Consider the following 17,842-nt stretch of genomic DNA (forward strand, 5'->3'; position numbering starts at 1 on the left):
ACGGGCTAAAATTCCGAATTTTAAAATACGAGGGTTAAAATTCAAATTCGATCAAACTACGAGTGTTAAAGCTGCATTTAAGCCATTTTTGTTTTATTTTTGAATTTTTTTTAAAAGATTTGGTTTCATGAGATTTGAATTTATGTTTTCTTTTTAACCAGTCTTACAACTCCATGTTTGGTTTCGGAAAGTCTAATACATTCTACTCAATGTTGTGAGAACCAGACATAAGATTCAAGCGATGAAATTTTTCAGATTACAGTTTAAGAAATTCAAACTACAAAATACTTCATTTTGTATATATACTACAAGTTTAAGAGATAGAATCAAAGGTTTTCAATCAGTACTCAGTGTTTATAAAAACGGCAATGCTCAATCTTACGAATGAAAATGACGCGCACAAACAAAACACACATTACTTGAAAGTTTAAACAAATTAAGGCTCACAATATGTTTTTCCACACAATAATACTTGAGAATCCAATCACCGAACCTTTTTACTAAAAACATGCTAGCCAGTAATCAAAACTCCAACTTGATATATACTGCAAATTACTCCAACTAGAAACCTGTAAACTACTTCAATAAATCTATATTAACTGAAATGGTTATCAAATCAAGAATGCCAAAGTCATTGTTACGGTCTTTTAGCACAATGTTGGCATGGTAATGTTGGTTTAGGCTTACAAGTCAGCAGCAGGAACAACATTGGATAATATGGCAAAAAATACAGATAATAATCATCACCAAGGTTTCAATTCACAACATACTAAAAAAGCAAGACAACACTTAACATTCGAACTACTAAAAAAAAAAACTAGCCATTCTTGATTTCAATGTCTTCCAAAATACTTTCAAGCCCCTTCAAATGATTTTCGAGAACATGTAGTTCATTCTGGTGCTTGTTCTTATCAAGCAAATTTGTAGCCTTAGTAATTGCAAGATTGATCTTTTTAATTTTATGAGATGATAGGTTTGATTTAACATCCTCATTCTTTAGAGCATTCGTCAGCTTGTAAATGCAGTCATCTAATTCATTCATTACCTTAGCCTTTCTTAGGAATCTCTCATCTTCAGCGTGATACTCTCTAGCTTCTTCAATCAATTTTTTAATTTCTTCTGTAGATAACCTTTCTCTGTCGTTGGTTATTGTGATCTCGTTCTTATTACCGGTAGATTTTTCCTTTGCAGAAACAGTTAAGATACCATTTTCATCGATAGTAAAGCATACCTCCACGGGCATGTCACCAGGAACACCAGGACAAAAAAGAATAAAAGAACCAAGCAGATTGTTGTCTGCAACACTTGCTCTCTCACCCTCATAAACCTCAATAGAGACACCACAACTATCCTTAGGTGTTCCATATCCTTTTGCTTTCTTGACAGGGATGGAAGTGTTCCTAGGAATTACCACATCCATGGCACGTATACCTGGATTTATTGAAATACCAAGTGACAAGGGTGTAACATCTCGCAGCACCAAGTTTGGAACATTCTTAAGCCCTTCACTCAGCAAAGCAGCATGAACTGCTGCCCCACAAGCAACAGCCTCATCAGGATTGATGCTCTTGCACAAATACTTCCCATTGAAGAAATCACGCAACAGTTTCTGCACTTTGGGAATCCTAGACGAGCCACCCACAAGAACAATATCATCTACACTGCTCTTGTCCATCTTTGAATCAGTAAAACAACTCTCAACAGTCTTCATACACTCATTAAAAAGGTCCATATTAATTTCCTCAAATTTGACACGAGTGATCGATGAAGAGAAGTCAATGCCCTCAAATAAATTATCTATCTCAATAGAGGCGAGTGATTTGAATGTTAGTGTCCTTTTTGCCTTTTCACATGCAGTTTTCAACCTTCTCAAGGCTCTTGGATTCCTAGTGATATCCACTTTGTTCTTCCTCTTAAATTCCTCGACAAAGTAGTTCAACATTCTATTGTCAAAGTCCTCTCCTCCAATGTGAGTGTTTCCAGCAGTAGCTTTAACTTCAAAGACATCACCTTTAATTGTCAGGAGAGACACATCAAAAGTTCCACCACCAAGATCAAACACAAAAATATTCCTTTCACCTTCACAGTTAGCTCTCTTATCAAGGCCATATGCAATGGCGGCAGCAGTGGGTTCATTAATAATTCGCATAACATTAAGGCCAGCAATGGCACCGGCATCCATGGTGGCTTTTCGCTGAGAATCGTTGAAATAAGCTGGAACAGTAACAACTACATCTTTAACCGGTGATTCCAAATATGCCTCTGCAATTTCTTTCATATTTGTGAGGACAATAGATGAAATTTCCTCCGCACAAAGAAGCTTCTCCTGGCCTTTGTACTTAACACTAATCATAGGTTTGTCATTAACGCCAGAAATAACCTTAAATGGCCACAGTAATATATCTTTTTGAACAATAGGGTCACTGAATTTCCTACCAATTAACCTCTTTGCATCTGAAAAAAAATATATTAATAGTTTATTAGCATCATTCATCTATTTTAATGGAAACGCTAGTAGCTATAGCACAACATAACATTATCTAAGGCCGCAATAGCTGCATAATTTTCTGCTATTAAGGAATCACAAAGAAACCACGACCACTAGCCTAGGGTCTGTTTTTCTGAATAAAGCTCATAGAGTCGGTTTGATTTGCAAAAGATAAATGGTAAACATAACAACACAGGACAAACAGTTAACGTATGGCACAAATTTTGTGTCGTCTGGTACAATATTTGTTGTACAAAAGGTTATTAGGTTTAGTTATTTTAAACAACTTCTGCCAAAAAGTTTGTATGTCCAAATTCTTTTTTAACACACAAACATGATACAATTGAAAGTTTGAAACTGTCAATCCAGTTTATTATTTTTTAGCAGATCAAGAGCACCCTTAATCACATTCTAAAAACTTTTTGTCTATAATAAAACTAAATATTAAAAGATTGTACTTTGCAGAATAGAAATAGAAATATACCAAAAACAGTGTTTTGTGGATTGATGGCAGCTTGATCCTTAGCAGAACCACCGACCAACCTCTGATGATCAGTGAAAGCTACAAAGGAGGGTGTGATTTTGTTGCCTTCATCGTTGTGGATTATCTCAACTCTGTTTTTATCCTCCAACCAAACAGCAACACAAGAATAGGTTGTTCCAAGGTCTATTCCTACAGCATACCTTTCCGCCATGCAATTAATCCTTCAAACAATCAAAAAGAAGATGAAGCGTTTCTTATAGCAAAATTTTGTTATTGGCTTTTTCCTTAGTGATGATTGGGAATAACAATAACTGAATAACTGTTTCTCTGTGATCAATAGGGCGGGATTTTGGTATTTATCTTATTGGGGCGGGTTGATCCGGCCCATGTTTGACAATAATAAAAAAAATAAACCTAAATTAATTTCTACAGTGGATCTACGTGTACAATTTTTTTTTTGATATAGTAATTTTTTTTTTAGTAATACTTAATTTCTCCAACTCAGCAATCCGCACATCAATGAAACTTACTAATGGTCTGTTTGATTATATGAAAAGAAAGTGTGAGAAAAAAAAATTACGAAAATCAATCAATGAAATATTAACTATAAAGTAGTCTAAGTTTATTGATTGTTGTAATTTTCTTTCCTCCCACTTTCTTTTCATAGAATCAAACAGACCCTAAATGAGACCCACCGATAATTTTATATGCATGTATCAATTATAATTCTTATATCAAATGTTTAAAAAATAAATAATAATACTTATATACTCTATCAAAAAAAAAATAAATCAAATCTACTATAAAAAATAATAATAATAATGATACTTATATAAAAAAAAAATTATATCACATATTTTAACTTTTTAATCTTTAGGTTCCGCAAATTTTTTTCTCTTCTTCTCTCTCCCATGCCAGGTCTCGAACCGAGTTCCTCTAGGAAGTGGAACAACTCCACAACCAAGTGACCTCTCGGGAGACAGACAACCACAAATATTTTTGTTGATAGACGAAATGGCAAATTAATTGAAAACTCACACACAATAAATAGAGTGTTCGGGGTTCAAACCCCCATCCTGACGTCCGACAGTAGAAATTTCAACATTTCTGTCAGTTGAGCTTGAATTTGTGGACTCTTTTTCTCCCAATGATAGCATAGTAACTAATAGATATTATTTCTTAGGCTTAATTGCAGTTTTGCTCCCCTATTTTCATCATTTTGCAAAATTGGTCCTTCTATTTTAAAATTCGACAGTTTTGATTCCTCTATCACAATTTTTAACTATAAATTAACGATATGATATCTTTTAAACGACGTGCCATCTGATCTGATGTTGAGAAAATATCAATATTGATGAAATTATAAGAAAAATTCTTCATATAGTTAAGTTAAAACACATTGTATCACCATATTTTATACAAAATATAAGCTAGGGGGACTAAAACTGTCCAATTTTAAAATAGAGGGACTAATTCTACAAAATGGTGAAAATACGGGACCAAAACTACAAGTCTATTTTTTATTTTTATTGAAATAGATACTACTATTGGAGGTGGTTTTGAAGATATTAAATTAATTGGATCATGTTAAATCTGGTTAAGAATTTGAACTGGAATATTTCTTTTGCTGAATAATATGGCAAACTACAAAGTTAGTCTCAAACCTTCAAAATACTAACAGATATCACAGATAATAAACATCACCAAAGTTTCAATTCAAATCATACAAAAATAGCAAGACAACACTTAACATTCTAACTACCGAAGAACAAACTAGTCATACTTGATTTCAATGTCTTGCGACATACATTCAAGCTCCTTCAAATGATATTCGAGAACATATAGTTCATTCTGGTGCTTGTTCTTATCAAGCAAATTTGTTGCTTTTGTAATTGCAAGATTGATCTTTTCAACTTTTTGAGATGATAGTTTTGATTTAACATCCTTCATTCTTTAGAGCATATAAAATAGGTTATAACTAGACCACGACAAGAGGTTGACATTGTAAACTAATCAAAGAAACTTGTAAACCAATCAAATAAAACTTATATTAGCAGAACTTGTAACAAGAATGCATAAAAGTCATGGTAAAGTTTGTTTACAGGTCACAAACAGAAACAGTTTCCGAAAACATGTCCGCTTCAAATTTTATCCAACCTTCAAAATACTAATAGATATAATAGATAATCATCGTAAAGGTTTCCGTTCATCACATTCAAAAGCAAGACAACACTTAAAAATCTAATTACCGAAAAAGAAAACTAGGGAGTGTTGACTTCAAGGTCTGCCAACATACTCTCAAGCTCCTTCACATGATCCTCAAGAACATCTACTTCATTCTGCTGGTTATTCTTATTAGGCAAATTTGTAGCCACTGTAATTGCACGATTGATCCTTCTAACTTTTTGAGAGGAAAGCTTTGATTTAAGATCCTTATTGTTTAGAGTTTTTCTCAACTTGTAAACGCAGTCATCTAATGCATTCATTAGCTTAGCCTTTCTTAGGAATTTCATATCTTCTGCACGATACTCCTCTGCTTCTTGAATCAATTTTTTAATTTCAACTGTTGACAACCTTTCTTTGTCATTGGTTATTGTGATTTCATTTGTATTGCCCGTTGATTTTTCCTTTGCAGAAACAGTTAGGATACCATTTTCGTCAATAGTAAAAGATACCTCTATGGGATTACCACGAGGGACACCTAAAAGACGAGAAAGAATAAAAGTACCAAGCAAATTGTTTTCAGTGGCTCTTGCCCTCTCACCCTCGTAAACCAGAATCCGGGCTTCATGTTGGTTATCCATAACAGTATAACATTCTTGACTCCTCATGACAGGTATGGAAGTATTCCTAGGAACAACCACACCCATGATATCTCCCATCACAAAGATACCAAGAGACAAAGGGGTAACATCTCGCAACACAAATTTTGGAAGATTATTAATGTCTTCACACAACACAGCAGCCTGGACAGCTGCACCATAAGCAACAGCCTCATCAGGGTTGATGCTCTTGCACAAATCCTTCCCAATGAAGAAATCACTGAATAGTTCCTGCACTTTTGGAATCCTAGATGAGCCACCAACAAGAACAATATCATCGACACTACTCTTCTCTATCTTAGAATCATTAAGACAACTCTTAACAGTCTCTATACACTCGTTAAAAAGGTCCATATTGATTTCCTCAAACTTGACACGAGTGATTGATGAAGAGAAATCAATTCCGTCACATAAATAATCAATCTCAATAGCGGTGACTAATTGGAAAGAAAGTGTCCGTTTTGCCTTTTCACATGCAGTTCTCAACCTCCTCAAGGCTCTCGGATTCCTAGTAATATCTACTTTGTTCTTCCTCCTAAATTCTTCAACAAAGTAGTTCAACATTCGGTTATCAAAGTCCTCTCCACCAAGGTGAGTATTTCCAGCTGTGGCTTTAACTTCAAAGACATCACCTTTAATTGTGAGGAGGGACACATCAAAAGTCCCACCACCAAGATCAAAGACAAAAATATTCCTTTCACCATCGTAGTTATCTCTATTGTCAAGGCCATATGCAATAGCTGCAGCAGTTGGTTCATTGATGATCCTCATAACATTAAGGCCAGCAATGGCACCAGCATCCATGGTTGCTTTTCGTTGAGCATCATTGAAATAAGCAGGCACAGTGACTACTGCACTTTTAACAGGTGATTTCAAATAAGCCTCTGCAATCTCCTTCATTTTTGTGAGCACAATAGATGAAATTTCCTCGGCACAAAAAACCTTCTCCTGACCCTTGTACTTAACCGTAACCATAGGTTTTTCATTAACACCAGAAATAACCTTAAATGGCCATAACATCATATCTTTTTGAACAACAGGATCATTAAACTTTCTTCCAATTAACCTCTTAGCATCTGGAAAAAATATTAATAGAAATTTTTCATGCATCGTTCATCTGTTCTACTAACAAATAGCAGTAATCATAATACATATATAAGTCAGTCATTAGGGCAAGGCGACATTAACCGTTAGTTTAGTCATAATTTAAAACTTAGCTATAATAACAGTAAATATTCACAGATTTGAGAATAGAAATTTACCAAAGACAGTGTTCTCTGGGTTGATAGCAGCTTGATCCTTAGCGGCATCACCGACCAACCTTTGATCATCAGTAAAAGCAACAAAAGAAGGTGTGATTTTATTGCCTTCATCATTGTGGATAATGTCAACTCTGTTTTTTTGATCCAACCAAACAGCAACACATGAATAAGTTGTTTCCAAGGTCTATACCCACAGCATGTCCTTCGTATTTTCTAGCCATGATCGTTCACTTGGAAGTTGGAAGCTTGAATGAAACTCTTTTTCTCCTCACACACACAACAAGAAACCCTTTCTTCAATATTATAGGAAAATGGTCCTTTTAAGTTCACATTGCAAATGGTGAAACATAAATAGTATTGTAGTTTTCAAAAACTGGAGTTATCAGCTAAACGTTTCATTTCCTCGCAATACTGTTTATTTATTTACTTTAAAATTGTATGAGCAAATTATTCTTGCAAGTACTAAGATAATTCTTGTCAAGATTAACCTGGCTATATATATACACTAGTACTTCTACCCGTGCGATGCACGAGGCAATGCATAGATATTATAATTTTTTTTACAAGTATATGATTATTATTTTTTATAGAAATTATAAATTTATGAATTTGTAAATAATATTTTTATTTCAAAATAGTCTAGTTATGAAGATCATAATCATATGGTTTATGGATTAAAAAAAATGTTTAATAAGTTAATAGATTGATGGCAATTTTTTTGTTCTTAATCTCCGTTTTTAGGAGAAGAAATTTGGTAATTTAGAGTTCGGCCGTGATATAAATAATATTTTATTCAAAAATGTTACTCTCAGAAATCGAAATTCATGTTCTCCTAATTCAATGATTTGTTTTGGTCCTTACTTTTAATCAAACTCTTGTATACTTTTACATTTTTGAATGATTTTTTGTATCCATGTTTATAATATTATTCTAAGAACATCTCTGAAAAAAATTTAATTTTTTTTAACATAAGATAAATTATTTATGAATTTATATGTGGAAAAAGATTAAAACAAACTTCATATTTAATTTATCTCTCGTTAAAAAAATTTAAAATTTTGCAAAAAAGATACTTACAGAGAAGGGAAGTATAAAACCTAATAACAAATCTAACTAAGTTGTAAAATAATGGAGATCAACATTATTTCAAGCAAACTATCAAATTATTAAATTAGAAGCAATTATGGAGATCAACAATTATGTGTGGTATGACCCTTGAAAAGAAACATTCTCTCCCGTATAATTTTCTTTTGATCGTCATATGTTATCTTTTTCTACAAACTTCTTTTGCTATTTTGATATAATTTCTTTGATATTGTAAAACTTTCTCCCTTAAAAATTTAGATTATTTGTTAAAAAGAAGAATTAAATATGATTTGTTAAGTGACAAAAACTTAAAAATTCATATTTAATTCATTACTTGTTAAAAAAAATTAAGTTTTTGCAAAAGATATTTTTATAATGTACTAAATATGACCGCAAAAAATTCTAAATTTCGAATGTCATGCATGAGTTGACTAAAAAGTAAGGACCAAAAGTCGTGACGAAAAATATTTGAAGACCAAAAGGCTTGACGAAAAATATTTGAAACACCAAAACTTGTTAACAAAATTTATAGATACTGAAAACAAAATTTGATATATTTAAGACAAAAAATTTATTGGGTTAAATATGTTTTTAATCCCTATACAAAATTACGTTCTTTGAAATTTAGTCCATATTAAATTTTAATAGTAATTTTAATCCTTCATAGTATTATAGTTTATAAGAACAATACAAATTTTGAAAACTTTTTACAAAGTTATACTTTCAGTCCCAAAAATTAATCAAAATAAAGGTTTAAATGCATATTTGGTCGCTTGTGTTTATTTTATGTTTCAATTTGGTCTCTTATGTTTAAAAAGTTTCAAGTTGGTCTTTTTAGTCAAATTTTTATTTAAATCATCTACATTCCTAATAGATTTGTGTACGCAGACAACTTAGAAGGGTACTATTTGGAAGTTTTAGAAAAAATTAACTCAAAATTTAGCGAAAAGTTAGAAAAAATTATCTCAAAATTTAATGAAAAGGAAGAACTTATGTTGACATCAATAGCATAAGGAACCAACTTGAAATATTTTAAACATAAGAGACCAAATTGAAACATAAAATAAATATAAGGGACTAAATATGCAATTAAAACTAAAATAAAAATAGGGACTAAGAGTTAATAATTTTTTTTGAGGACTAAACTTAAAAATTTGTAATTTTACAAAGACCGAAAATACATTTAACCCAAACTTATTTTACTTTAAGTTAAGGGTCTTGTTAAAATGTGCTCTAAGGGCACATGTTAAGATATACCAAAATAGAAATTCAACATTTAATGATACAAGAAATTTAATGCTTCAAAAGTCAAAATATACAAATTAACATTTAATAATTTCTATTTTTGCTTCCTTAACATGTGCCTTAAGGGCACAAGTTAACATTTTCCTTAAGTTAAATCATTAATCACATAAAGATTGGAAAAGAAAATAAAATAAAAAAAGAAAAAGAAGATAGAAGGTGAAATTGTAGGGGAGCCGAAGAGTTGGTTGAGTTGGGCGGCACATGTACTACTTTAGGCGTCAAACATGTTTTTTGTTTTAATATATTAAGGATATTGTCTATTTGGCAACACTAAAAAATTGACTTATATATTATTCCCCTTTGAATTTGACGTTAATTTATAAGCAAGGTTGTCAGAACCGGACCGGTCATCGAACCGGCGAGCTCACCGGTTCAAGGTTCAATTGGTCGGACCGGGTTCAATCGGGATCGAACCGTTTTTAATTAAATATATATTTTAATTAATATATAAATAAATATATATAAATAATTGCTAAATATTTCATAATTTCACACATTAAAAAGATAAAATATCACAAGTCAAAATAAAATAAAATTTATAATTCAAACCAAATGAAAAATAGATAAAAAACAAAAATATTTCATATTCCTACGACGTCGTTGTTTTGTTTCAGATTTTTTTTAAAAAAAAAGAAATTAAAACGACGTCGTTTTGCCCTTCTTTTTATTAAAAAAAAAAAACTGCAAAAGCGCTTGAACCGCCCGGCCAGTTTGTCGGTTCAACCCGGTTCGACCCCGGTTCACGCGTTTTTTTGCCGGTCGGTTTCCTATCCGTTTTTTGCTAAAAACCGAACCGTTTTCATGATCGGTTCACGGTCCAACCGCCCGGTCTGGTCCGGTTTTGATAACCTTGTTTATAAGTATTCGCTAACAAAAATTGGATATTTATAAGTTTTTTTTCTTCACAAATTACCTTGAAAAGTCTATAATAATACATAAGAGTTTATTTATTTATTTGCATATTTTGTTTCGCATAAGCTCAAAAATAAGTCAATCCAAACAGAAATTTTTTACTCTTATTATTTTAACTAAAATACAGCTTCCAGGAGTATCGAACCCACGCCAATGACATAGAGGGCGCACACAACTCTACTGCTGCATCACTTAATACTAATGGTAAAATGTTGCAATGACAATTATATATCATATAACCTTTTACAAAAATCTGTATATACACCTATAAAAAAAATAAAAAAAAAACTGGGGCGGGTCATTGCCCTAACCAGCCCATGAATGGTTTTCCCTAATTCTGATGGAGAAGCTTGAGAAGTTTGCTTGTGGGTTAGAGAATAGTAATAAATTAGTCTATTTAATTCTTGTAGGAGGTCATAACTTATCTGATGACGTTTGAAAATTTGATTTTTCTCCTTAAGGATGACAGAAGATGGTGGCCGCCCGGTCAATTGTATTCGTGCTCGAATTCGTTCGTTCGATCCGTCGTTATCTAAAACCTTTGGTATGGTTAGTACTTACTGATATGTTCCTTTAGCAGAAGTGAAGAGCTAATTAGGAGAGGGAAATTGAACAAGTATACCAGCTTCAGTATAATCTTTTCATAATTAAAGAACTTAATATATTTATTTTTTCATTCATTTTAAAAAAGAAAGAAAGAAATAATTTTAAAATCGATCAACACAATTCAACCTCGTAGCTCCAATTTGTTGTGTTTCCTCATGCATTTTCTATTATATCTATGGGGGGTTTAGCATGTCAAAAAAAAAAAATTATTGTTTTTCTGATATTCCACTTTCTACCACGACAGGTTATAAAATAATGAAGGTTTGTTAAAAAATTAAGAATGAATTATATTTCATTTGTGAATTTTTACTTGACCTCCTTACTAAAAGGTGCTAAAAGGGAAAATTAACATATTGTTGTACTTAAGAGACATATAATAATTATAAAAATAAAAGTCTTTTCACAACTAGAAGTATTAAAAACTATTTTATTTATATAAGGAGAACATGCAAAGTGATAAAAATAAAATTCTATTTGATATATAAAAGAGTGAAAAATATGGATAAAATTTTCAAATTTGTTCATGTTATGATAATCCTTCTCTTCCTATTTCCTCTTTCAATGCAAACGCCATTTCGTAAACCATTTTTATCTCCTTTTTAAATTTCCTTTTTTACTTCATAAACAATACTTTATCCCATTTTATTAACATTTTTTTCCCTCTTTTTATATTACAGCTATCATGCCATGTATTCGTGATCGTGATTGTTTAGTGGTTGGAAAACCCCGGAATGGAATACCTATTCAAAAATTATGGTGTCGTAAAGGTTTTTGTGTATTAAAATAATTATAGATCTCGGAAGATTATATGATTGTCAGACCCGCACACCAGGACATTCCATGAGTTCTTATTTAGTTAATGTAACCCAATAAATAAATTTTCTTTTAGGTTTTTTAATTTCACGTACCTTGTTAGTTTTGTACTTTAAGATGATGCAAATGAAATGAAATAAAGCATGAAAAATATTATCGATAGTTTCTTCAATTATATCTTAATTTTGAGATATCATAATGGTCTCCATTTTGGCATATCCACTTTCTTTCTAGTTAAGTTGAAAATTAGTGTTTATGTTAGTTTTGACTTTGAGCCTATAATTTGATATTTATATATCAGAATTCTTTTTATTTTTTTTTGACTAAATATATCAGAAAATATTGGTACACTATTTTTTGAAGATCCTCAAATGCTTTTTTTCCTTTCAAATTATACCATCCGGTCCTTCAATTTTCTTTCAATCCAATTAATTTGGTCCAAATATGTATGAAATAAACATACTTTTCATTTCTTGCTTTGACCATTTATTTTTCTTTTATGTTTATTTTTATTTTATTTTTACGGAATATTTATATATCTTACAATTGTAAGCTCTTTTTGTTTTGTTTTTGCATGTTTCTTGCTTAAGTGTGTGTTTTTTAGTATAAAAAGAATGTTCTTTGTTTTGGTGGTTCAATTGTTCAAGGAGATAAAGATTTTAGTGGTACATATGATAATAATTTTCATTATTTTTTTTTGAAAATAAGGCGTAAAAATGAAATAAAAAATTATAACTTGTTCCACTCTCCAAACATAAAGAATGAAAACATTATTTGGTCATTGTTAAAATATCAACAATGGAATGAAATTTCTATTCCATTGTACTCCATTCTATTTTATTTTATTTCGCTTTATTTCATCATGTTCCATCAATCTAAAGAGAGTCTTAACTTTTTGACATCATAAAACGACGCTTAAAAAGAGTATCAATGAACCAAAGAGTTGTGAGTGCAACATACTTCCTCCGTTATTTTTTAAGTGTCGTTTGAGAATCATGCGTACTAAAATATTAATGTTCAATTTGTTTCGACGAGTATTTCAAAATATAAAATTTTCATAATTTTTTCTAATAGATAATTAAATATAGGAAAATGCTAAATAGTACCCTTGGGCTACTCTTTAAACATCTTAAATAGTAAGTTTTTGTTTAAATTTTATGGAAAAGTGTGAAGTCAACGCATTGAAAATTGAAATACTTCACTTTTTGGATAAATTATTTCTTTAAAGAGAATGCTTAAAGAGTGACCTGGAGGTACTATTTAGCAAGACCTTAAAGATATTAGTGATCAAAGTTGTACATTGACATATGTGCAGTGATTTAAAATGACACTTAAAAAGAAATGGGGAGAGAGTAGTATAATAAAATCTTCACTTGTTTCCATAATGAAAGAAACTTAATGTGCACGTCTACCTATTTGAAGTTGAACGGTTGTTTTTCTTTCTGTCAAATTTCCATACGAAGCATTAATATATTGTACTCCCTCCGTTCTATTTTATAAGAATTCATTTAAGTAAATGTACTATTCATATGTATTGTTTTGACCGTATTTTTATAAAAATATATAAATGTAAATATTATCATATAAGATCTTGTTTGATTTGTTTCGACGAGTATTTTCAAAATATCAAATTTCTATAATTTTTTCTAATACACAATTAAAAATATTCGTAATCAAAATTAAGTATTGGTGTGCGTGCAGTTGTCAATTAGTCCTTATATTCTGGGACGGAGAGAGTACTCTATTTCTTGAAACAATAACATGGACACATTCACCTAATTAATTTTCTTAATTAATCCACGAATATAAAAACCAACCACAGATAATAATTACTAATGCTAGCTAGTACTGTATCTCTTTATCTTCTCATAAGTGTTAATTTCATTTGAAACACTATTCATTCACATTGAAACAGAATGGCCAAAAAATACGAAGGACCTGCTATTGGAATTGATCTTGGCACAACTTATTCATGTGTTGCTGTATGGAATGAGCAAAACAACAGAGCAGAGATTATTCACAATGAACAAGGAAACAACACCACACCTTCTTTTGTTGCTTTCACTGACTCACAAAGGTTGATTGGTGATGCTGCCAAGAATCAAGCTGCTTCAAATCCAACCAACACTATCTTCGGTAAATAATTTATCTTTTTTCTTTGCTGCATGGTTTGTAAAGTATTTAGAATGTAGAGTACTATTTTTTCAGTATCTGTAATGCTTTTTATTAAAAAGATTAAATTATAAAACACAAGTTTTTTTTTTTTTTTTTTTTAAAAAAAATTTTGCAGATGCAAAGAGGTTGATTGGAAGGAAATATAGTGATTCTGTTATTCAAAATGATCTTCGGTTGTGGCCCTTTAAGGTTGTTGATGGAAACGACGACAACCCTGTTATCGTTGTTAAGTTTAAGAACGAGGAAAAGCGTTTAGTTCCAGAGCAGATTTCATCTATGATTCTCATGAAAATGAAGGATATAGCAGATAAGTTTTTGGAGTCAAAGGTTAAAGAGGCGGTGATTACTGTGCCTGCTTATTTCAATGATTCTCAGCGAAAAGCTACAAAAGATGCTGGTGTTGTTGCCGGCCTAAATGTATTACGGATAATCAATGAACCTACTGCTGCTGCTCTTGCATATGGTCTACAAAGGAGATCAAATTGTCCTGAAAGTAGAAATATTTTCATCTTTGATCTCGGTGGTGGAACTTTCGATGTATCCCTTTTAACGATCAAGAATAATGAATTTGATGTCAAGGCTACTGCTGGAGACACTCACCTCGGAGGAGAGGACTTCGATCAGAGAATGGTAAATCACTTTGTTAAAGAGTTTAAGAGGAAGCATAAAAAGGATATTAGTGGGAACTCAAAGGCTATTAGGAGGTTGAGGACTGCGTGTGAGAGGGCAAAGAGGACTCTTTCATTTGACACAGAGGTTACAATTGATATTGATGCTTTATTTGAGGGTAATGATTTTTGTTCATCAATCACTCGTGCTAAGTTTGAGCAACTTAACAATGAACTCTTTGAGAAGTGTATGGAGACGGTTCAAAGTTGTCTTACTGATGCTAAAATCGATAAGAAACTTGTCGATGATGTTGTACTTGTTGGTGGTTCTTCTCGGATTCCAAAAGTACAGCAGCTATTACATGACTTTTTCAATGGAAAGGATTTGTGTGTGAGCATAAACCCAGATGAGGCTGTGGCGTATGGTGCGGCAGTGCAAGGTGCTTTGTTGGGTAAAGGTATAAAGTCTTTTCCAAACTTAGTGTTGCGAGATGTTACACCGCTGTCACTTGGTATATCGTTAAAAGACGATATCATGAGTGTATTGATTCCAAGAAATTCTACCATTCCTGTGAAGACGAAAAAAGTATTCCACACATGTGAAGATGACCAACCTGGTGTCTCAATCGATGTTTACGAGGGTGAGAGAATGATTGCAACTGAGAATAACTTGCTTGGTTTATTTGAACTTGAAATTCCTCTTGCGCCTCGCCACCTTCCTATCCAAGTATGTTTTGCTATAGATGCCGATGGAATATTAACTGTCTCTGCAGAGGAAGAAACTAGTGGCAATAAGAAAGATATTACAATTACGAAAGAAAATGGTAGACTATCAACGGAAGAAATTGAGAGAATGATTCAAGAAGCTGAGAAGTTTAAAGACGAGGATATTAAGTTCCAGAAGAAAGTTAAAGCCATGAATGTTTTGGATGATTACCTCTATAACATGAGAAAAGTTATGAAGGATGGTAGTGTTACTTCCATGCTTAGCTCGACGGATAAAATGAAAATCAATGCTGCAATGATTAAAGGAAAGAATTTGATTGATGACAAAGAGCATCAAGAAACATTTGTGTTTGTCGACTTTTTGAGGGAACTCGAGAGCATCTTTGAATCTGCTTTGAAGAAGAGCAACAGAGGTTACTCCGATGAGGAAAGTGATTCTGATTGATAATCTTTTGCTTATTTCATTTATGTTTATGAATTTCAGCTTCTTCATTTGTACTGTTGGACCTGTTTGTTTTGCTTCTTTGATAACTTGAGCTTGTTTCTTTTAATCATATATTTGTTCCTGAGTATTAGCAGATTTGAGATTGAGCCTGAAAATACACCGAAAGTGTTATGTTAGAATCATACGTTTGAATGCTTAGTTTTGTTAGTTCATTAAGAACCTCTTCAAATATATGTTTGAAATAAGTTTCTGAACGCATAATCCAAACATCCTCCTTCAGATTATCAAAAGTAAGCAACTCTGTCAAGTCCTTCCTGAAATTAAACCAATGAATGTCTGATCTTCCAAGCCGAGCATTGTTAGTTGAACACTAATTAATCTCTTTGGATCGATATACGTTTAAAATAATCTCCTAAGGGATTGTCACAATTAAAAACATTCCTCAAGCTGGGCTACTCATCAAGCGAGCCATTAATAATCTCTCCCAACAATGCTTCCTTCCGCGTCTAAATTCCGGTCAATATAATTCCACGGCAAGGACTTTGTCAGTCATTTTGGGTGGCATGAATGTACAGTTGGTCGGATCAATGAACAGAGCAGAGTTGAGAGAATTATTGAAAAAAGGAATGGAAATTGAATTCTAAATGCAAGAAAAAAAGATAGAAAATTGTGAATACAAAATAGCCAGAGCCAAGGCTCCTCAAAAATTAGAAAACATTTTCTTTCTGCCTATCACTATGCTAAATTAGTAGCTATAATGACCAAAATATTTCATTTACTAAATTGGTAGTCAAATAAATAATCCCTCTATATTAAAATGAGTCACTTCGATACTAAAAAATATATAAAAAATGAGTCACTTCGATACTAAAAAATATATAAAAAATGAGTCACTTTAATTTATTTTTTTCAAATTAAATATTAATTATTTCCAATGCAAATTAAAAATGTAAATCGATCCAAAAAAAATCGGAAACTGCAAAAAATCAAATATTTTTACATGTGTTTATATGACATTTTGTGAAAATCACTAGATCAGATTTTATCTTTTTGTCCAAATTGCATAAATATTTTTTATACTTAATTAACTTCTTTTTTAATGATATATATTGCATTAACATTGTATTTGTTGTTTTTAATTTTTTAATAATACTTAGAAGCTGAATTTAATATATTTATTTTTACTATTTCATATGTTTTAATTATTGATAATTGTCATTTCAAAATATTAATTTTTAATATATTATATTTCATATTTTACATCTAACACATTATTTCACCCTTTCTTTGTAAAATTAATTTTGAATTAAAAAAATTACAAAGCTTTTTAATTACCGATCCAAATTAGACCGCACAAAATTGGATCGGATCAGATCTTTTTAATTAGCCATCTAAATTTGAAATCGAACTACGAGTAATTTTAATAGAATTGGATGAGTTTTTGCCTTAAAAGTGATAAAATTGAACGGTGAACACACTCCTCCTACTCCTACCACACTATCAATCACTTTTTTTTTAATGGCAAATAATATATAAAACGCAAAAACTAAGAGAACGTTCAAAATACAAAAGTGTACCACTACATCGACCTCTGATCACCAATTTAGCCACTACCAACCCTCGCCAACCACCATTTCAACCACCACTGATTACCAATCCTAACAATGTTGACTAATACTCTTACCACTGAAAACCACTGTTAGCACCACCACCGACTACTCCAACCATTGAAAACCAATATTGGTCACCACCATCAACCACCACCATTGGTCACTGCATTCCTTTTTAGTTGCGAAATCGTCTTAATGTTATTTATTTTATTTTATTTTTGTTTTCACCCTCAGGTTCTTAGGGGAAGGGGTCCTAGTATTCCAGAGTTCGGGGCGAGTTCTGGCATCAAATGATTTCAGTTCTTCCCAAATACAGTTGCGGGGGATCGAACCGTGGTATTCCCTACCAAGTTCAGCGCCAATTACCACTAAACCAACTATAATGTTATTTATTTTAGTACATATAAAATTACTATGGGTCGTGTTAAAAAGTGTCCCGGAACATTAATTAAGCATACCCAAAAAGTAAATAAAATATAAAATTAATGTTAAAAGGATAA

The 17,842-nt window shown here is 31.8% G+C and overlaps 2 protein-coding genes, 1 long non-coding RNA gene and 1 pseudogene across 3 annotated transcripts; 2 read left to right on the forward strand and 2 right to left on the reverse strand.

The window, feature by feature from the left end:
• Window positions 1-817: 817 nt before the first annotated feature.
• Window positions 818-3,183, reverse strand: LOC123891468 (heat shock cognate 70 kDa protein-like). Its single transcript, XM_045941337.1, has 2 exons — window positions 2,973-3,183; window positions 818-2,454 (listed from the first exon to the last, which is right to left on the reverse strand). The coding sequence occupies exons 1-2, from the start codon at window positions 3,181-3,183 to the stop codon at window positions 818-820; spliced, it is 1,848 nt and encodes a 615-aa protein (XP_045797293.1).
• A 1,976-nt stretch (window positions 3,184-5,159) lies between these two features.
• Window positions 5,160-7,277, reverse strand: LOC123891467 (annotated as a pseudogene).
• Window positions 7,278-11,355: 4,078 nt separating this feature from the next.
• On the forward strand, window positions 11,356-11,950 carry LOC123891471. The gene is made up of 2 exons (XR_006803128.1): window positions 11,356-11,542; window positions 11,643-11,950. It is a non-coding gene; the product is annotated as an uncharacterized LOC123891471 (long non-coding RNA).
• A 1,649-nt stretch (window positions 11,951-13,599) lies between these two features.
• LOC123891461 (heat shock cognate 70 kDa protein-like) lies at window positions 13,600-15,843 on the forward strand. The gene is made up of 2 exons (XM_045941334.1): window positions 13,600-13,914; window positions 14,069-15,843. Exons 1-2 carry the CDS (start codon window positions 13,695-13,697, stop codon window positions 15,730-15,732), a joined length of 1,884 nt encoding a protein of 627 aa, XP_045797290.1. The 5' UTR covers window positions 13,600-13,694; the 3' UTR covers window positions 15,733-15,843.
• The last annotated feature ends 1,999 nt before the right edge of the window (window positions 15,844-17,842 follow it).

This window comes from Trifolium pratense, linkage group LG6 (assembly GCF_020283565.1).
Source record: "Trifolium pratense cultivar HEN17-A07 linkage group LG6, ARS_RC_1.1, whole genome shotgun sequence".
Classification (NCBI taxonomy): Eukaryota; Viridiplantae; Streptophyta; class Magnoliopsida; order Fabales; family Fabaceae; genus Trifolium; species Trifolium pratense.